This window comes from Mustelus asterias, chromosome 11 (genome assembly GCF_964213995.1).
Source record: "Mustelus asterias chromosome 11, sMusAst1.hap1.1, whole genome shotgun sequence".
In the NCBI taxonomy this organism is placed as follows: domain Eukaryota; kingdom Metazoa; phylum Chordata; class Chondrichthyes; order Carcharhiniformes; family Triakidae; genus Mustelus; species Mustelus asterias.
The window spans coordinates 19,738,338-19,760,291 of record NC_135811.1 but is presented as its reverse complement, the minus strand read 5'-3'; the positions used below and the strand labels follow the sequence as shown (position 1 = coordinate 19,760,291).

Here is a 21,954-nt window from a genome sequence, read left to right as displayed (position 1 = left end):
TGATTGTCGGTAAGTGCGCCTCTGACTATCTCATGCATCCGCTGACCAAAATATTGCTCGTGTGCGCAGTGACTTCAGGAAACGTGCTTGACGTCTTCTTGTGCGATTTAATTTTTTTTTCTTCATTGTGGAACATGGGCATCGCTGGCTGGCCAGCATTTATTGCCCATCCCCTAGTTGCCCTTGGAGGGCAGTTCAGAGTCAACCATATTGCTGTGGGTCTGGGGTCATATGTAGGCCATACTGGGTAAGGACGGCAGATTTCCTTCCCTAAAGTGAATCAGATGGGTTCTTCCGACAATGGTTTCATGGTCATTGTAAGATTCTTAATTCCAGATGTTGTTTATTGAATTCAAAGTCCACTATCTGCCGTGGCAGGATTTGAACCCGGGTCCCCAGAACATTAGCTGACTTTCTGGATTAATAATCTAGCGATAATACCACTAGGCCACTGCCTCCCCCTTTAATTTAATTTGCTTCCAGGCAGGGTGTGTGCTCGCCTGAGAAACTTAAAATTCTGGCCAGAATTTCAAAGGATATGACGCAAAGAACGTATAGCAAAAATAGAGAAATATTGACCACAGAGATAAATTACAATTGAAAATCTCGGTGGACAATAATTTATCAGCCCTCTGAAGTGGAATCCTCATGGACAGAACTGCCGAAGGAAGCAGATAAACATGTGCATTATTTCATGACTTTGTCCATGTTAATCTAAATAAAAATTATTTAACAGACTCGTATCAAACTTGCCGGGACTACGCACGGCAAATTTGGCATTTTTGATTAAATAGATGAAAATAAAGGAACTGGAGGAAATTCAGCAAAGGGTGGTGACAATAACGGTGAAATCGAATTACCCAATAGTGTTAGCAAAGCATACTTTGTACAGTCTGACAACAAAGCGGGAAGGTCTGTGCATTTTTTTTCCCCAAGGAACGAGTAAATCTTGACCATAGGCTACACCACTTATTAGCGGAATGAACAAACTATGGTTATAATCGGAGGAAATCTAGGAAATGGAAAACCCCTCTAGCAACTACTAAAAGACTCCAAAGCTGCTTAATTCCACGGTGTCTGAGACCATTTCAATCATGCTGATTCGTGATTAACTCATTCGCTTTCTAATGAAAATAAATCCATCAGATTTTAGTTAAAGGTTCGGTGCATGATTTTCTCATTACCTATTCAGTACTTGCTTTCCTCTTTGAGTGTCCCACCCAGTGGGCTGCTGCACAATATTAAAGCAAAGGTTATATCAGCTTCATGAATTATTGCAGATCGTACAAATCTGTGTTTGTATTGCACATTTATATCTTTTAATTAATGTCATTATCGGGGTCCAATTTGGGCTGTCAGGGAGGGACAGAATACTTGTACAGAGTTAGAATAGTCAACCCTTCTAGCCCACTTCCCAGGGGTCAGCGGGGGTCAGACAGAAGTGAAGATTACCAGCAGGCCTATTGCTCATCCTCGGGGTAAAGTTTAAAGCTTTGTGAGGGGAGAAATTAAAGAAGGGTCCAAACATAACTTCAAAAATTATCAGTATCATGTACTACAACTAATTGGCATGCTATGGACAGCATGGTGGCACAGTGGTTAGCACTGCTGCCTCACAGCGCCAGGAACCCAGGTTCAATTCTGGCCTTGGGTGACTGTCGATGTGGAGTTTGCACGTTCTCCCTGTGTCTGCATAGGTTTCCTCCAGGTGCACTGGTTTCCTCCCACAATCCAAAGATGTGCGGGTTAGGTGGATTGGCCATGCTAAATTACCCCTTAGGGTCAGGGGGATCAGCAGGGTAAATATGTGGGGCTACGGGGATAGGGGCTGGTGGGATTGTTGTCGGTTCAATGGCCGAATGGCCTCCTTCTGCACTGTAGGGTTTCTATGATTCGATGAAATGCAAGCATTTGTTCCAGATCGAGCAACTGCAGTATTTGCTAATTTTTGTATTGTATGAAGCTATAATATAAAGTAATATAATATAAATTTATCCTGCTCTGAGCAACATGAATTATACAGACAGGAATATTACTGTCCTTTGTTGTGCTGGCTCAATGAGTGTTAAGTGTTGATTTTGCAGCTGCATCTGTTTAAGAACAATGACGACCTGCATTTATAAAGTACTTTTAACCTAGCAAAGCACCCCAAGGTGTTTCATTGGGGCCCAGGAGAGTGCCTTTTAAGAACTTTCAGGCAAATCTCTGCTGAGCCACTGTCAACCCAGCTTACAATTCTATCTTCCTCTTCCAATATTCTTTGTGCGACACCTTTTGGGAAAAATGTAAATGATCTTTGACTCCTTTACTGCCACTGTCCGTGACGTGCCAATTTGATGTAGAATGTCTTCATTCATCCGTCTTGTATCTACTGATCTGTGATTTTAACCCATTGATTTTAGAGTTCCCATGCCTTGCGACAGTATCAGTTTCTGATCTTTAATAATCGAAGTACTTCCAACATATTTTATAGCTTACATATCCTTACAATCCTTACATATTTCTGTGTTTTCCATGGCGATATATTGATACACTTGTTTAAATCTGTTGATATTTGATTTAATCTGTTATGGTTGTAATACAAAATAAACAGAATTATTGAATAATATTGGCTTAAAAGATTCAGAATTCCCACTGCTAAAAACCCAATATTTGAATTGTTGCAAGTTACAGATCGCTGTCTGAATCCCAACATTGTAACATTGCTTAAATATGAAATTATATTATCATTTAACTTAGGACACACCCATGTTTCTTGAGTCTTGTGAGCTGCAGTTGCAATGCCAATTAAGATCCTGAGGAGTACTGACAGGGTGGATGTGGAGAGGATGTTTCCTCTTGTTGGAGAATCTAGTACTGGGGGGGGGTCACTGTTTAAAAATTAGGGGGGCGCTCATTTAAGAGAGATGAGGAGATTTTTTTTCTCTTCAGAGGGTCGTGGGTCTTTGGAACTCTCTTCCTCAAAAGGCGCGTGGAAGCAGAATGTTTGAATATTTTTAATGATGTGGAGATGCCGGTGTTGGACTGGGGTAATTGCTACCAAATAAACGTGTTGGACTTTAACCTGGTGTTGTTAGACTCCTTACTGTGAATATTTTTAAGGCAGAGCTAGATAGAATCTTGATTAACAAGGTGGGGGGAGGGGTGAAAGGTTATCAGGGGTCAGCAGGAATGTGGGGTTGAGGTTACAATCAGATCAGCCATGACCTTATTGAATGGTGGAGCAGGCTTGACGGGCCGAGTGGCCTACTTCTGCTCCTAATTCATATGTTTGTCACACTATGGCAACTTGGAAATGTATTTTCAATGGTCTGAGTGCTGAAAATGTATGACAGTGTAGTCAAATGCTGGCAAAACATATCATAAATGGATATAGCACAGAAGGAGGTCAGTCAGAAGTCAGTCAATAGAAGGCTGTAATAGACAGCAATTAATTGCCTGTTTGCTTCATTAGCACAGGAGTGTTGCTAGCTATTTGTCGGAATGGTCACCTGAATACTGATTGTCAGTAGCTCTGCTCAGAATCAGTGCAGTAGATTATTCCTACAAGGAAAAGGTTTCGCAAGTTAAATGCTTTAAATCGTAAGGTGCTTCTCAATCAGCTGTTGGTACCCTGAATTTGGCAAAAAGAAAATATGTTTTGCTTGTTTTTCAACTCCAGTAATGTGTACCAAAACAAAGAAACATTTGCTACCTGACAGACACTGCACCAATGTAGTTCTCACCATCTGTGCAGTTCAGAACTGTGCCATCAGCCTCTCCACAAAAGCTTATAATCCTTTCATTAAATGCTTTTTTCAGAGTGATTATGAAAATACATATCTGAGCAAAAGGCCTCTAAATATAATTGTATTTGTTCCTTTTGCAGATAAAAATGGATACATGTTTGGACTAAATAGTCTAGGGCACAATACTGATCATGAATTCTCCTATTTTGTACCTTCCTATTGCTGATCAAGTGTCATGTTTCACCTCAAAATACTTAGCATTCACACATAATTTGTCGTATGATGAATGCATGCAGAATTACATTACCATGGAAACTGAATGAAAAACATTCGTATACTTGCCATTGCAAGTGTTGCACCTAATTTCTTTATACTCTTCTTAAGACTATAAAGGAATTCATACCTCAAACCTGGAATCTTAGACTTACCACAATAAAGTTAAAGTTTATTTATTAGTCACAAGTAAGGCTTACATTAACACTGCAATGAAGTTACTGTGAAATTCCTCTAGTCGCCACACTTCGGTGCCTGTTCGGGTCATTGCATCTAATTAGCACGTCTTTCAGACTGTGGGAGGAAACCAGAGCACCAGGAGGAAATCCACGCAGACACGGGGAGAATGTGCAAACTCCACACAGTGACCCAAGCCAGGAATCGAACCCGGGTCCCTGGCGCTGTGAGGCAGCAGTGCTAACCACTGTGCCACTATGAAATGGAACACAACTGCCAGAGTTCTGAAAGTAATGATCACCAATAATGAGGCTCAAGTAAAGAAATGTCCAGATAAATTGCAACAGAAAAGTTATAGCCTTGAATACTAAAATTTCGATCACACTCTAGCCCTCAAAAGGAATTTGGATAAATATTTGAACACAAGAAAGGATGGCATGGTGGCATGGTGATTAGCACTGCTGCCTCACAGTGCCAGAGAACAGAGTTTGACAGAGTTTCTGGCCTTGGGTGACTGTGGAGTTTGCACATTCTCCCCGTGTCTGTGTGGGTTTCCTCCGGGTCCCTCCCATAGTCCAAAGACGTGCAGTTTAGTTGGATTGGCCATGCTAAAATGCCCATTAGTGTTCAAAAATGTGTAAGTTAGATGGATTAGCTATGGTAAATGTGCGGGGTTACAGGGATAGGGCAGGGGAGGGAGTTGAGTCTGGGTAAGATGCTCTTTTGGAAAGTCGGTGCAGACTCAGTTGGCCAAAGGGCCTCCCCCTTCACTCTAGGGATTGTATGGTTCTATACAAACATTTTCCGGAAATAACGGGGGTTTGGGACTAACTGAATTGCTCTTGGAAAGAGCCTGTGCAGATTTGATGGGCTGAATTTCCCTTCTGTACTGTACTAAACTGTGATTCTATGAAATGGCACTCTGTGATAACACTTTGCTATTCCATCATGGAGTGAAAAGGAATTCCCCTTAGCTCAGGAATGTTGAGACTAATTCCCATGCTGTGTTGCAATCCCTACCTGGACGGTTCAGCTATACAACTGAACAATCAGACCGGGTGACCGCTTTGATTAAGGTCCCACAAGCAGGACCCAGACCTTTCTGTTGTTTGCCACTTCAGCCTCTACGTGATGCGCTCCTCTACGCAATGCGCTCTTCTACGTAATGAGCTCCTCTACGCAATGCACTCCGAGCAATGTGCTCCTCTAAGCAATGCGCTCCTCTACACAATGCACTCTGAGCAATGTGCTCCTCTACGCAATGCGCTCTGAGCAATGCGCTCCTTTAAGCAATGCGCTCCTCTACGCAATGCACTCCGCTACGCAATGCGCTCCGAGCAATGCGCTCCTCTACGCAATGCGCTCCGAGCAATGTGCTCCTCTACGCAATGCACTCCTCTACGCAATGTGCTCCTCTAAGCAATGCACTCCTCTACGCAATGCGCTCCTCTACGCAATGCGCTCCTCTACGCAATGCGCTCCTCTACGCAATGCGCTCCTCTACGCAATGCGCTCCTCTATGCAATGCACTCCTCTACGCAATGTGTTCCTCTACGCAATGCGCTCCTCTACGCAATGCACTCCTCTAAGCAATGCGCTCCTCTACGCAATGCACTCCTCTACGCAATGCACTCCTCTAAGCAATGCACTCCTCTACGCAATGCGCTCCTCTACGCAATGTGTTCCTCTACGCAATGCGCTCCTCTACGCAATGTGTTCCTCTACGCAATGCGCTCCTCTACGCAATGCACTCCTCTACGCAATGCGCTCCTCTACGCAATGCGCTCCTCTACGCAATGCACTCCTCTAAGCAATGCGCTCCTCTACGCAATGCACTCCTCTACGCAATGCGCTCCTCTACGCAATGCGCTCCTCTACGCAATGCGCTCCGAGCAATGTGCTCCTCTACGCAATGCACTCCTCTACGCAATGCACTCCTCTATGCAATGTGTTCCTCTACGCAATGCGCTCCTCTATGCAATGCGCTCCTCTACGCAATGCACTCCTCTACGCAATGTGTTCCTCTACGCAATGTGCTCCTCTACGCAATGCACTCCTCTACGCAATGTGTTCCTCTATGCAATGTGTTCCTCTACGCAATGCACTCCTCTACGCAATGCGCTCCTCTATGCAATGCGCTCCTCTACGCAATGCACTCCTCTACGCAATGTGTTCCTCTACGCAATGTGCTCCTCTACGCAATGCGCTCCTCTATGCAATGCGCTCCTCTACGTACGCAATGCACTCCTCTATGCAATGCGCTCCTCTACGTACACAATGCGCTCCTCTATGCAATGCGCTCCTCTACGCAATGCGTTCTTCTACGCAATGCGCTCCTCTATGCAATGCGATCCTCTACGCAATGTGTTCCTCTACGCAATGCACTCCTCCATGCAATGCGCTCCTCTACGCGATGTCCTCCTCTACGCAATGCACTCCTCTATGTAATGCGCTCCTCTACGCAAGATGTTCCTCTACGCAATGCGCTCCTCTAAGCAATGCGATCCACTACGTACGAATGTGCTCCTCTATGTAGGCAATGCGTTCCTCTACACAATGCGCTCCTCTACGCAATGTGCTCCTCTACGCAATGCGCTCTTCTACGCAATGTGCTCCGAGCAATGCGCTCCTCTACGCAATGCGCTCCAAGCAATGCGCTCCTCTACGCAATGTGCTCCGAGCAATGTGCTCCTCTACGCAATGCGCTCCGAGCAATGCGCTCCTCTACGCAATGCGCTCCGAGCAATGCGCTCCTCTACGCAATGCGCTCCGAGCAATGCGCTCCTCTATGCAATGTGCTCCTCTACACAATGCGCTCTTCTACGCAATGCGTTCCGAACAATGCGCTCCTCTAAGCAATGCGCTCCTCTACGCAATGCGCTCCTTTACACAATGCGCTCTTCTACGCAATGTGCTCCTCCACGCAATGCACTCCTCTACGCAATGCGCTCCTCTACACAATGTGCTCCTCTACGCAATGTGCTCCTCGACGCAATGCTCTCCTCTACACAATGCGCTCCTGTACGCAATGCGCTCCTCTATGCAATGCGCTCCTGTACGCAATGTGCTCCTCTACGCAATGCGCTCCTCTACGCAATGCGTTCCTCTACGCAATGCGCTCCTCTACACAATGCGCTCCTCTGGACAATGCGCTCCTCTACGCAATGTGTTCCTCTACGCAATGCACTCCTCTATGTAATGCGCTCCTCTACGCAATGTGTTCCTCTACGCAATGCACTCCTCTATGTAATGCGCTCCTCTACGCAATGTGTTCCTCTACGCAATGCACTCCTCTATGTAATGCGCTCCTCTACACAATATGTTCCTCTATGCAATGCACTCCTCTACGCAATGCGCTCCTCCATGCAATGCGCTCCTCTACGCAATGCGCTCTTATAAGAACATAAGAACATAAGAAATAGGAGCAGGAGTAGGCCATCTGGCCCTTCGAGCCTGCCCCGCCATTCAACAAGATCATGGCTGATCTGAAGCGAATCAGTTCCACTTACCCGCCTGCTCCCCATATCCCCTAATTCCCTTATCGATCAGAAAACTATCTACCCGTGATTTAAACATATTCAACGAGGAAGCCTCCACCACTTCAATGGGCAGAGAATTCCAGAGATTCACTACCCTCTGAGAGAAGAAGTTCCCCCTCAACTCTGTTCTGAACCGGCCCCCCCTTATTTTGAGGCTGTGCCCTCTAGTTCTGGTTTCCCTTCTAAGTGGAAAGAATCTCTCCACCTCTACCCTATCCAGCCCCTTCATTATCTTATATGTCTCTATAAGATCACCCCTCATCCTTCTAAACTCCAACGAGTACAGACCCAATCTGTTTAATCTCTCCTCATAAGCTACACCCTTCATCTCCGGTATCAACCTGGTGAACCTTCTCTGCACTCCATCCAAGGCCAATATATCCTTTCGCAAATAAGGGGACCAAAACTGCACACAGTACTCCAGTTGCGGCCTCACCAGTGCCTTGTACAGTTGCAGCAAGACCTCCCTGCTTTTATATTCTATCCCCCTCGCGATAAAGGCCAACATTCCATTCGCCTTCTTGATCACCTGCTGCACCTGCAGACTGAGTTTTTGCGATTTGTGCACAAGGACCCCCAGGTCCCTCTGCACAGTCGCACGATGTAATTTTTCTCCATTTAAATAATATTCCAATTTACTATTATTTCTTCCAAAGTGGATAACCTCACATTTGCTAACGTTATATTCCATCTGCCAGATCCTCGCCCACTCGCTCAGCCTATCCAAATCTCTCTGCAGACTTTCCGCGTCCTCCACGCAATTCGCTTCGTGTCATCAGCAAACTTGAATACCCTACATTCAGTCCCCTCCTCCAGATCATCTATGTAAATGGTAAACAATTGAGGCCCCAGCACCGATCCCTGCGGCACGCCACTGGTCACCAACTGCCAACCAGAAAAGCACCCATTTATCCCAACTCTCTGCTTCCTGTTAGATAGCCAATCCCCAATCCACGCCAACACCTTACCCCTAACTCCGTGTACCCCAATCTTCTGCAGCAACCTTTTGTGAGGCACCTTATCGAACGCCTTCTGGAAATCTAAAAACACCACATCCACCGGTTCCCCTCTGTCAACCGCACTAGTGACATCTTCATAAAAGTCCAGTAGATTCGTCAAACACGACTTTCCCTTCATGAATCCATGCTGCGTCTGCTTGATCGAACCATTCTTATTCAGGTGCTCTGTTATTTCCTCTTTAATAATGGACTCTAGTATCTTCCCAACTACGGACGTTAAGCTAACCGGCCTGTAGTTACCCGCCTTTTGTCTACTTCCTTTTTTAAACAGCGGTGTAACAGTAGCTGTTTTCCAGTCAGCCGGCACTACCCCAGAGTCCAGCGAATTTTGATAAATTACTACTAACGCATCTGCTATTACCTCAGCCATTTCTTTCAGTACCCTGGGATGCATTCCATCCGGGCCCGGGGACTTGTCTACCTTCAGTCCTATTAGTCTACCAAGCACCACCTCCTTAGTAACAGTAATTGTATTAAGGACCTCCCCTCCCACCAACTCTCGATCTCTAATATTCGGCAAACTATTTGCGTCTTCCACCGTGAAGACCGACACAAAGAGCTTATTTAAAGTCTCAGCCATTTCCTCGTTTTCCACTATTAAATCCCCCTTCTCATCTTCCAAGGGTCCAACATTCACTCTAGCCACTCTATTCCTTTTTATATACTTGTAAAAACTTTTACTATCATTTTTTATATTTTGAGCTAGTTTAGTTTCATAATCTATCTTTCCTTTCTTAATCGCTTTCTTAGTCGTTCTTTTTTTTCTTTAAAGCTTTCCCAATCCACTAATTCTCCACTATTTTTGGCCACTCTGTACGCATCTGATTTTATTTTAATACTCTCCTTTATTTCCTTCGTTATCCACGTCCGGTTATCCTTTTTCTTACAGTCCTTCTTTATCACCGGAATATATTTTTGCTGAGTACTTAAAAAAATCTCCTTAAAAATCCTCCACTGTTCCTCAGCTGTCCTACCTACCAGTCTGCTCGCCCAGTCTACATTAGCCAATTCCACCCTCATCCTATCGTACTCCCCTCTGTTCAAGCAGAGGACACTGGTTTGGGACCCTACTTTCTCACCCTCCATCTGTATTAGAAATTCCACCATATTATGATCACTCATCCCAAGAGGATCCTTCACAAGAAGATCCTTAATCCTACCTGTCTCATTGCACAGAACCAGATCCAAGATAGCTCGCTCTCTCGTAGGTTCTGTAACATACTGTTCAATGAAACAATCCCGACAGCATTCCAAGAACTCTTCCTCAAGCCCTCCACGTCCAATTTGAGTCGACCAATCAATATGTAGGTTAAAATCCCCCATGATTATTGCCGTTCCACTTTTGCACGCATCCATTATTTGCTTGTTTATAGCCCTCCCCACCTCTAAGTTATTATTTAGGGGCCTATAGACCACGCCTACCAGTGTCTTTCTCCCCCTACTATTCCTTATCTCCACGCACAACGATTCCACGTTTTGCTCCTTAGAGCCTATGTTGTCTATGCAATGCGCTCCTCCACGCAATGCGCTCCTCTACGCAATGCGTTCCTCTATGCAATGTGCTCCGCTATGCAATACGCTCCTCTACGCAATGTGCTCCTCTATGCAATGTGCTCCGCTATGCAATACGCTCCTCTATGCAATGCGCCCCTCTGCGCAATGCGCTCCTCTATGCAATGTGCTCCTCTATGCAATGCGCTCCGAGCAATGCGCTCCTCTAAGCAATGCGCTCCTCTATGCAATGCGCCCCTCTGCGCAATGCGCTCCTCTATGCAATGTGCTCCTCTATGCAATGCGCTCCTCCACGCAATGCGCTCCTCTACGCAATGCGTTCCTCTACGCAATGTGCTCCGCTATGCAATACGCTCCTCTATGCAATGCGATCCTCTACGCAATGTGCTCCTCCTCGCAATGCGCTCCTCTATGCAATGCGCTCCTCTACTCAATGCACCCCTCTGCGCAATGCGCCCCTCTGCGCAGTGCGCTCCTCTTTGCAATGCGCTCCTCTATGCAATGCGCTCCTCTACGCTATGTGCTCCTCTACGCAATGCGCTCCTCTATGTACGCAATGTTCACTTCTAAGCAATGCACTCCTAGATGCAATGCGCTCCTCTACGCAATGCGCTCCTCTACGCACGCAATGTGCTCCTCTAAGCAATGCGCTCCTCTACACAATGCGCTCCTCTGCATACGCAATGCGCTCCACCACACAATGCGCTCCACCATGCAATGCGCTCCTCTAAGCAATGCGCTCCTCTACGTACACGATGCACTCCTCTACGCAATGCACTCCTCTGCACAATGCGCTCCTCTACGTAATGCACTCTACATATGCAATGCGCTCCTCCACGCAATGCGCTCCTCCACGCAATACGCTCCTCCACGCAATGCGCTCCTCCACGCAATGTGTTCTTCTACGCAATGTGCTCCTCTACGCAATATGTTCCTCTACACAATACACTCCTCTAAGCAATGCGATCCTGTACGTACGAAATGCGCTCCTCTACGCAATGCGCTTCTCTACGCAATGCGCTCCTCCACGCAATGCGCTCCTCCACGCAATGCGCTCCTCTACGCAATGTGTTCCTTTACACAATGCGCTCCTCCACGCAATGCGCTCTTATACGCAATGCGCTCCAAGCAATGCACTCCTCTACGCAATGCGCTTCTCTATGCAATGCGCTCCTCTATGCAATGCACTCCTCTACGCAATGCGCTCCGAGCAATGCGCTCCGAGCAATGCTCTCCTCTATGCAATGTGCTCCTCTACGCAATGCGTTCTTCTACGCAATGCGTTCTGAGCAATGCGCTCTTCTAAGCAATGCGCTCCTCTCCGCAATGCGCTCCTCCATGCAATGTGCTCCTCTGCACAATGCGCTCCTCTATGCAATGAGTTCCTCTACGCAATGCGCCCCTCTGCGCAATGCGCTCCTCTACGCAATGCGCCCCTCTGCGCAATGCGCTCCTCCACGCAATGTGTTCCTCTACGCAATATGCTCCTCTACGCAATATGTTCCTCTACGCAATACGCTCCTCTAAGCAATGCGATCCTGTACGTACGAAATGCGCTCCTCCACGCAATGCGCTCCTCCACGCAATGCGCTCCTCCACGCAATGCACTCCTCTATGCAATGCGCTCCTCCACGCAATGCGCTCCTCCACGCAATGCGCTCCTCTACACAATGTGTTCCTTTACACAATGCGCTCCTCCACGCAATGCGCTCTTATACGCAATGCGCTCCAAGCAATGCACTCCTCTACGCAATGCGCTCCTCTATGCAATGCGCCCCTCTATGCAATGCACTCATCTATGCAATGCACTCCTCTACGCAATGCGCTCCGAGCAATGCGCTCCGAGCAATGCGCTCCTCTATGCAATGTGCTCCTCTATGCAATGCGTTCTTCTACGCAATGCGCTCTGAGCAATGCGCTCCTCTAAGCAATGCGCTCCTCTACGCAATGCACTCCTCTACACAATGCGCTCCGAGCAATGCGCTCCGAGCAATGCGCTCCTCTATGCAATGTGCTCCTCTACGCAATGCGTTCTTCTACGCAATGCGCTCTGAGCAATGCGCTCCTCCATGCAATGTGCTCCTCTGCACAATGTGCTCCTCCATGCAATGTGCTCCTCTGCACAATGTGCTCCTCTACGTACCCAATGCGCTCCTCCACGCAATGCGTTCCTCTCCGCAATGTGCTCTTCTATGCAATGCGCTCCTCTACGCAATGTGCTCTTCTATGCAATGCGCTCCTCTACGCAATGCGCACCTCCATGCAATGCGCTCCTCCACGCAATGCGCTCCTCCACGCAATGCGCTACTCTACGCAATGCGCTCCTCCACGCAATGCGCTACTCTACGCAATGCGCTCCTCCACGCAATGCGCTACTCTACGCAATGCGCTCCTCCACACAATGCGTTCCTCTACCCAATGCGCTCCTCCATGCAATGCGTTCCTCTACGCAATGTGCTCTTCTATGCAATGCGCTCCTCTACGCAATGCGCTCTTCCACATATGCAATGCGCTCCTCTACGCAATGCGCTCCTCCATGCAATGTGCTCCTCCACGCAATGCGCTCCTCCACGCAATGTGCTCCTATATGCAATGCGCTCCTCTACGCAATGCGCACCTCCATGCAATGCGCTCCTCCACGCAATGCGCTCCTCCACGCAATGCGCTACTCTACGCAATGCGCTCCTCCACGCAATGCGCTACTCTACGCAATGCGCTCCTCCACGCAATGCGCTACTCTACGCAATGCGCTCCTCCACACAATGCGTTCCTCTACCCAATGCGCTCCTCCATGCAATGCGTTCCTCTACGCAATGTGCTCTTCTATGCAATGCGCTCCTCTACGCAATGCGCTCTTCCACATATGCAATGCGCTCCTCTACGCAATGCGCTCCTCCATGCAATGTGCTCCTCCACGCAATGTGCTCCTCCACGCAATGTGCTCCTATATGCAATGCGCTCCTCTACTCAATGCGCCCCTTTACGCAATGTGCTCCTTTACGCAATGTCCTGTTGCAGTATTTGCTCGAGGCTCAGCATTGAAATGACTCTAACTGTGAACTTGACCGTGCAATATAATGCCATTTATGGCACACAAGAAGATCGTTTGGCCCACTGAGTCCATGCCAGCTCCCTGTGGAGAATGCCAGGCAGTCCCATTCTCACACTCAATCCCTGTGGCTCTGCAAGTTTATATCCTTCAAGCACCTATCAATTTCCTTTTGAAATTATTGTTGGTTTCCACTTGGACTATCCTGTGGGCAGCAAGTTCCAGATCATTACCATTCATGCGTAAAGAAGTTGTTCCTCACCTTCCCCCTGCACCTCTTGCCCAAGATCTTCAATCTGTGTCCCCTCACCCTTGTACATCAACTGATCAAAGAATTTTCCCTTCTTGACCTTCTCAAAGTCTGTCATAATCTTGTACACCTCTTTCAAATCTCCCCTTTATCTCCCTTGCTCTATGGAGACCAATCCCAGTCTTTTCGAACTAATCTTGCAACTAAATCCCTCCTCCTTCACTCCATCCCTGGTGAATCTCCTCTGCAACCTTTCTTCCCTGCTTTTGTACTCAATGGTGGAATTTCACCGCTTTACCTGCCCCGGAACCGGGGCGGGTGAAGCTCGCAGAATGGAATTTTCGCCTGAGCGAGGTCATAAAATCCCATTTAAGAAGCCAAAGTCCCAAGTGTTTTGCAAACCACTCTCTGGATATGTCCCGACACCTTCAGAGATCAGTGCACGTGCAGCCCCTGGTTCCTCTGTTCTTGCACATTCTTTAGAATTGTGCCATTAAGTTTGTATTGCCTATTCAAAGAACAAAGAACAAAGAACAATACAGCACAGGGACAGGCCCTTCGGCCCTCCAAGCCCGCGCCGCTCCCTGGTCCAAACTAGACCATTCTTTTGTATCCCTCCATTCCCACTCCATTCATGTGGCTATCTAGATAAGTCTTAAACATTCCCAGTGTGTCCGCCTCCACCACTTTGCACGGCAGCGCATTCCAGGCCCCCACCACCCTCTGTGTAAAATACGTCCTACTGATATCCGTGTTAAACCTCCCCCCCCTCACCTTGAACCTATGACCCCTCGTGAACGTCACCACTGACCTGGGAAAAAGCTTCCCACCGTTCACCCTATCTATGCCTTTCATAATTTTATACACCTCTATTAGGTCACCCCTCATCCTCCGTCTTTCTAGTGAGAACAACCCCAGTTTACCCAATCTCTCCTCATAACTAAGCCCCTCCATACCAGGCAACATCCTGGTAAACCTCCTCTGCACTCTCTCTAAAGCCTCCACGTCCTTCTGGTAGTGTGGCGACCAGAACTGGGCGCAGTATTCCAAATGCGGCCGAACCAACGTTCTATACAACTGCAACATCAGACCCCAACTTTTATACTCTATGCCCCGTCCTATAAAGGCAAGCATGCCGTATGCCTTATTCACTACCTTCTCCACGTCACCTTCAAGGATCTGTGGACTTGCACACCCAGGTCCCTCTGCGTATCTACACCCTTTATGGTTCTGCCATTTATCGTATAGCTCCTCCCTAAGTTAGTTCTACCAAAATGCATCACTTCACATTTATCTGGATTGAACTCCATCTGTCATTTCTTTGCCCAAATTTCCAGCCTATCTATATCCTTCTGTAGCCTCTGACAATGTTCCTCACTATCTGCAAATCCAGCCATTTTCGTGTCGTCCGCAAACTTACTGATCACCCCAGTTACACCTTCTTCCAGATCGTTTATTCCTTCCACCAAATGCATCAGCTCACATTTCTGATCTAAAATTGGCTAAAAATGTTTAGTGATGACAGGAAGTCTCTGCTCGATGTTTCATTTTGTTTCCCACAAGTGGTCCAATCAGAACCCTTTTTTTTCCCCAATATAGTAACTTATTTCACCAGCTCTTTTCTGTTGTTATTATTCTTAACTTTTGAATCATAGAAACCCGACAGTGCAGAAGGAGGCAATTCAACCCATCGAGTCTGCACTGACAACAAACCCACCCAGGCCTATCCCCGTAACCCCATGTATTTGCCCTGACACTAAGGGTCAATTTAGCTTGGCCAATCAACCTAACTCGTACATCTTTGGAGCGTGGGAGGAAACCGGAGCACCGGAGGAAACCCATGCAGACACGAGGAGAATGTGCAAACTCCACACAGACAGTGACTTGAGGCTGGAATTGAACCCAGGTCCCTGGTGCTGTGAGGCAGCAGCGCTAACCACTATGCCACCGTGCTGCCTGTGTCTTGGATTTTATTTTAACTTACTGCAATAATGCTTCTGATTGCCATTTTGTTATTTTGAAATCTTCAAACAGTTCCATTGCTTTTTTCTTACTTCTTGTTATACTTTACAATTTCCTTTTATTTTTAAAGTCTGCTGGTTTATTTTTGTTCCAAGCTCTGCATGCCCCTGCATTTAACTGCCAGTCTTCTCCTGCAGTGCAGTGCAGTGCATTGCAAATGCAAAATGTGGATCAGTTGAAGAATAAAGTTTTCTTACTTTAGTTTCACTTTTCGGGTGACATAACTTCAAAGGTTCATTGTCCTCATCGCCAGTTTATAACATTTTTGGTCCTGGCACCCTTCAAGGATTAATCAGTACACATGTAGGCATAGGAGGTTGTTAATGTTGCAACTGTCCCTTATTTTTTCAGTCATCAAACTAACAAGAAAACATGGATCCTGCAATTGCACTTGCTTGCAAGATACGGCAAGCCAGACAAGACATACAATACATAACAGCAAGGATCAGTGCTGGGGCATCAGTTATTTACCATCTGTATTAATGACTTAAAGGGTGGCACGGTGGCATATGGCTAGCACTGCTGCCTCACAGCGCCAGGGACCCGGGTTCGATTCCCGGCTTGGGTGACTGTCTGTGTGGAGTTTGTACGTTCGCCCCATGTCTGCGTGGGTTTCCTCCGGGTGCTCCGGTTTCCTCCCACATTCCAAAAGTGTGTAGGTTAGGTAGATTGGCCATGCTAAATTGCCTCTTAGTGTCAGGGGAACTAGCTAGGCTAAATGCATGGGATTATGGGGATAGGGCCTGGGTAGGATTGTGGTCGGTGCAGACTTGATGGGCCGAATGGCCTCCTTCTGCACTGTAGGATTCTTTGATTAGACAAAGAGACAGAGAGTAATGTATCCACCTTCGCTGTGATACAAAGCCAGGTGGAAATGTAAGTTGTGAGAACACAGGAACTCTTGAAGATCAAGACAGGTCAATTGAGTGGACATCAAGATGGCAGATAGAGTATATTGTGAGAAAATGTGAGGATATTTACTTGGTGGTAAGAATAGAAAAGCAGAATATTGTTAAAAAGGTTTAAAACAATAAATGTGGATGTTCAGAGAGACTGAGGTGTGGTCAAACACAAAACACAGAAACGCATCATTCTTTTCGGTGGGATTCTGACTTAGAGATGTTCAGTCATCCCACAGATGGTAGCTTTGCACCATTGGCTCCTCAGCCAAGCACAAAGTACATTCAAAGGTATGCACGTTAGGTGGATTGGCCATGGTAATTTGCCCCTTGGTGTGTAGATTAGGGGGAATTAGTGGGGTAAATACGTGGGGTTACAGGGAACAGCCTGGGTGGGATCCTGGGAGTCAGTGCAGACTCGATGGGCTGAATGGCCACTTTCTGCACTGTAGAGATTCTGTAAAGAATCTACACTCCTCTGGGATAAGCAAAAGTTTGGCTTCTCAGGGAATCAAGTGATTTTGGGGAATGGGCAGAAACTGGAGGCCACAATCAATCTAAATCATATTGAATGGCGGAGCAGGCTCGGTAGGCTGTATGGTCTACTTTCATCTCTTGTGTCTCTCATCTTGGAGGTAGAAGTGTAAGTGCCAGTCCAGGACTGAGCAAGTGCTGTATTGTCAGAAGGTCCTGTTCTTTTGGATGAGCTTTTATAAGTTCATAAAATATAGGAGCAGAATTAGGCCATTCGGACCATTGAGTTCACTCCACCATTCGATCATGGCTGATATGCTCCTCATCCCCATTTTGCTGCCTTCTCCCCATAACCCATTACCAATTAAAAATTTGCCTAACTCCTCCTTAAATTTACTCACTGTCCCAGCATCCATTGCACTTTAGAGTAGCGAATTCCACAGATTCACAACCCTTTGGGAGTAGTTTCTCCTCAACTCTGTTTTAAATTTGCTACCCCTTATCCTAAGACTATGACCTCTCGTCCTATAATGCCCCACAAGGGGAAGCATTTGCTCCATACCTCTATACCCATACCTTTTATCATCTTCTATACCTCAATTTGATCTCCCCTCATTCTTCTAAATTCAGAGAGTATAGGCCTAAAGTGTTCAATCTCTCTTTATACAACAAACCCTTCATTTCTGGAAGCAAACAGATTTGTGTGGTTGTTAAAGATCCCGTGGTAATTCTTGAAATAGTGGACTAGATTTTCAAAACACTGTCAGGAACATGACACCCAGATGAATTCCGGGTCCAGACCTCATGCCTCAACTGCATTGCTCTCGTGAGGCTATTTTTAATGCAAATATCCTAATTGGGCTGGAGGTGATCTTGCCACCCAATTAGTTGCAGCAACCATCTCTGGGGGGGGGGGGCGTCTGCCTCGTATCAGCAGTGATGGCAGGCACCAGCCAGCCACTGTCCCACCAATGAGGTCAGCTCATCAAATGGTCAGAATTTTCAATACATGAGAATGATTCATGGGACGTGGACATCATTGGCAAGGCCTGCATTTTTTGCCCATCTCTAATTGACCTCGAGAAGGTGGTGATGAACTGCCTTCTGGAACCACTGCAATCCCTGTGATGTAGATACACCCGCAGTGCTGTTAGGGAGGAATTCTAGGATTTTGACACAGCAACAATGAAGGATTGGTGATATATTTTCCAAGTCAGGATGTTGAGTGGCTGGGAGGGCAACTTTCATGTGCTCCTTCTAGATGGTAGTGGCCGTGGGTTTGGAAGGTGCCGTCTGAGGAGTCTTGGGTGAGTCCCTGTTGTGTGTCTTGTAGATGGGACACACTTCTGTCACTGCACATCAGTGGTGGAGGCAGTGAATGTTTGTGGATGGGTTACAGATCAACCAGACTGATTTGTCCTGGGTGTGTCGAGCTTCTTGAGTTTTGTTGGAGCTGCATTCATCCAGGCAAGTGTACCATTCTCTGGGATCAACAAAATAAACATTAAAAGTTACATTCCCAGCCACCCCTGCCCCTCAACAAGCTTCTAAGGGAGCTTAATAGGCCATTAATTGACAGTGAGAGGGTTCCCTGTTCTCTCTACTCCAGCAGCACAATGAAAATTTCAAACTGTCTCAGAGGTTTTGGGATCCCAAAACCACCACCTACCCTTCCCAAGGGTGATTAGGGATGTGCAATAAATGCTGGCCTGGCCAGTGATGCCCGCACTCTAAAAAGAAAACCTCCCGGACCTTGATTTTCAAATTGTGACAGCAGTGGATCCCACTCGCATTTGAAGATTCGGCTCAATGTCTGTAGGTGTCCAAGTGAAATACAGTAATTCAGGAAATTAATCTATAATCTAAGAAGGTGATTACCTCAGAAAGAACAGCCTAGCAGTTTGTTACATGTAAAATGAGGTTAGCTCCTCAATCATTGGTTACTACTGGCCCTTCTATTGCAAATTCTGCATATACTGTAGACGGCTGCAGAAATGTTTTTATATGATTTGTTATATTAACAAATAGCCCTGACATTGGTTAACAGGAATCTTGAATTGTAACTTGGTGAAATAAACTGAATGTCATGTTTTATAATTTCGTACATTTCTGCTCATGGTCTTAGAATGTGGCAAGAGACAAAACCAGGTGTACAATAAGATGTGCTTCACTGGTCACTATTCAGTCTGAGCAGGGGGGGATTGTTTGAAGAAAATGTCAGAAAGGTGTCTGTGACTAGAGACACATCATCCCTGAAATGAGACTCTCTGCACTTTTTAGTCGATTGAATTGTTAATAATTTCTACAAGTCTCGAACTGATCTGTGTTGTTTTCTTCAACAGTTGAATGTCTTGTGTTGGAAATTTACTGTTTTGTGCTGTTTAACCATTTATCCTATATGTTAATTTCTAACAAAACCACTTGTGCTGCAAACTTTTATAAAATTGCTATGTGACCAGATGACTAACACAGTATCATGTGCATGACTTGTTAACATAAAATAGTTAAATCAGGGATTGTAATTGCCATGCAATCATGTTCATTATGTTTAGAGATGAGACATGTCAGCACTGGCAACAAGGTTGAAAAATGTTCCCACAGTAAGAAAACCATTCTCACAGGTTTTGTACGAGAAATACAAAGGCTGATTTACAATTTACAAATTGCTTCATTTTTTTGGCTTCTTAGCCCCGTGCTTGGCTAAGAAAACCAGTTCTAAACTATACATTGATATGGAGCCTGAGTTAATGAGGAATGATGTAGTTGAACCCTTCAATGGGAATACAAAAGTGCACCAATGGTTATACCTGGTGCACATTATGTGAACATTAAAAATATACCCTCACTTTGGAAGTGTAAATAAGAAAAGATATAATGTGACATAACTTGTTCTAAAGGGCCTTTAAAATTTCATTTGAAATCACTGTAGGAATGTGCCTCCGTTTTTGGGAATTGTATAACAGATTTACTGCAGTTTCCAGTTGTGAACATAAATTATTGCTCACTTTCTATGATAATTCAGTAAGCTGTCAGCACTTTAAAAGCAATGCAGCCCTGTGCTGACATGCCAGAAATGGCCCGAGGTGTATTTAGAAGTACATAATTCCAACATGTAATTCACCAGACTGCATTCAAAACTGCAATTTTCAAAAGCTATTGGCATAACATCATATTAAATTCGTTAACAAGTTGTCTCGGCCTGAAGTACCTGAGACAGTAAATCAGTGGAACAACATTTGTTCTCAAATGTATCAATCAACCCACATGATGTTCGTGATACTGTCACTACCATCTCATCTATTCAACAAACTGAACAATTTTAGCAGTAATACTGGTACTTTAATTTCTCTGTACACCTCAACGTGAATCATATGTTCAGAACATTTAATATACATACTACTAATGAGAACAAGTGTTCTTCTTAAAAAGTAGTCACAGTTGTTACTAAGAAATATGTAGTATGTATGCTGCAATTTTCAGTTAAAGAGACAATTATTCTGATCTTTGTTATCTTGTCCTGGGGTCTGTCCCCTTGAAACTTTAATGTTATCTTTTATGTGGCTTAAAAATCTTATGTCAAACCATTTTTTGAGAGTTCTTTCAAGAACGTAATCTAAAAAGTAAACTTAACCAACCCGAGAATCGTTATTTGCAAGTTTGAACTACATACCAATTAAGCTCTAATCACTTCTTAGCCTAGCTTCAACAGGTAAAGTCTACTTTGTCCTTGACTAATAATTGTGAAGTTGCATTGCAACATCTTTTTTTCACTAACTTCTTTCACATTTATATGACCATCAATAAAGGAAACAGCAGCCGAATTCCAGAGGAGCACTGCGGTTTTATGTGGCTGTCCCTTGAACAGAATATACTGCCCTGTAGAGGAAAGGATCAACGAGACTTCCTAATATTAAGATTACCAGGTCTTTTATCATCTGGAAAAACGGTATGTGTAATCCTTTCAAGCAGATCCCCTCAACAGAAAGCATTTATCAGAAACCTTTTCATCCCATTTTCTCCCATTCTAAACTGCCTGCAGGTGGCTCGCAAGCAGACACCTTCCTCTGCGAAGTGACAATCCCAATACACAGCCGCCACCAAAGCTGATATCTGATAACCAACAAGGCGGCTGCATCATTTAGAAAAGGCCAGGCGACTGCAATTCTTCCTTTCCGCAGAGTGGCTGCAGCAAGTGAGAGTATTTCTCTCCTTTCTACTCCCAAGTAGGGCAGCCTCGAATTGGATGGCAAAACATTCAAATTTAAAGTTCAGAGTCAAGTGTACCAATCATCAAAATTTCACAACTTTAAGCAATTAAAGAGAATTGGTTGGATTGACAATCATAGTAATCACTGACTACGTTGCGTCTAAGCTGCATGGGAGTGCAGCCATGCATCAATGCAGAATATACCGTGCAAGCAACAAGCAGTCGTCTTTTTATTCATTCATGGGACATGGACATCGCCGGCTGCCCAGCATTTATTGCCCGTCCACAGTTGCCCGAGTTGAGTGTCAACCACATTGCTGTGGCTCTGGAGTCACATGTAGGCCAGACCGGGTAAGGATGGCAGATTTCCTTCCCTAAAGGACATTAGTGAACCAGATGGGTTTTTCCCACAATCGACAATGGCTTCATGGTAATCAGTAGATTCTTAATTCCAGATAATTTTTACTGAATTCAAATTCCACCACCTGCTGTAGCGGGATTCGAACCCGAGTCCCCAGAACATTAGCTCTGAGTTTCGGGATTAATAGTCTAGTGATAATACCACTAGGTCATTGTCTTCCCAAGTCTGCGTGCAACCAAGAGTTCCTTTAAGATGCACACATATGCCTCTATGGAGAAATTTTGAAGGGGTTGTGCAGTGCAACAAACAGGTTGTGCACAGCAAAGGAAAATTAAAAAGACCACTGATCACAAGCCATTGTAGGTCTTACGTTAGTAGTTAAAGTAATAGAAAAACTAAGGAGAGGAGCAAATATGGCATGAAGGCACTTTTGGCAATGGGTTT

The 21,954-nt window shown here is 45.6% G+C and overlaps 1 protein-coding gene across 1 annotated transcript in view; it reads left to right on the top strand.

Annotated features, from left to right (window-relative positions):
• The window catches only part of LOC144500850 (uncharacterized), a 77,465-nt gene extending 57,698 nt beyond the window's left edge, over positions 1-19,767 (top strand). The window contains exon 6 of the mRNA XM_078224325.1: positions 19,631-19,767. Within this exon, the coding sequence (XP_078080451.1) occupies positions 19,631-19,767 (137 nt within the window). The remainder of the gene's footprint in view (positions 1-19,630) is intronic.
• The last annotated feature ends 2,187 nt before the right edge of the window (positions 19,768-21,954 follow it).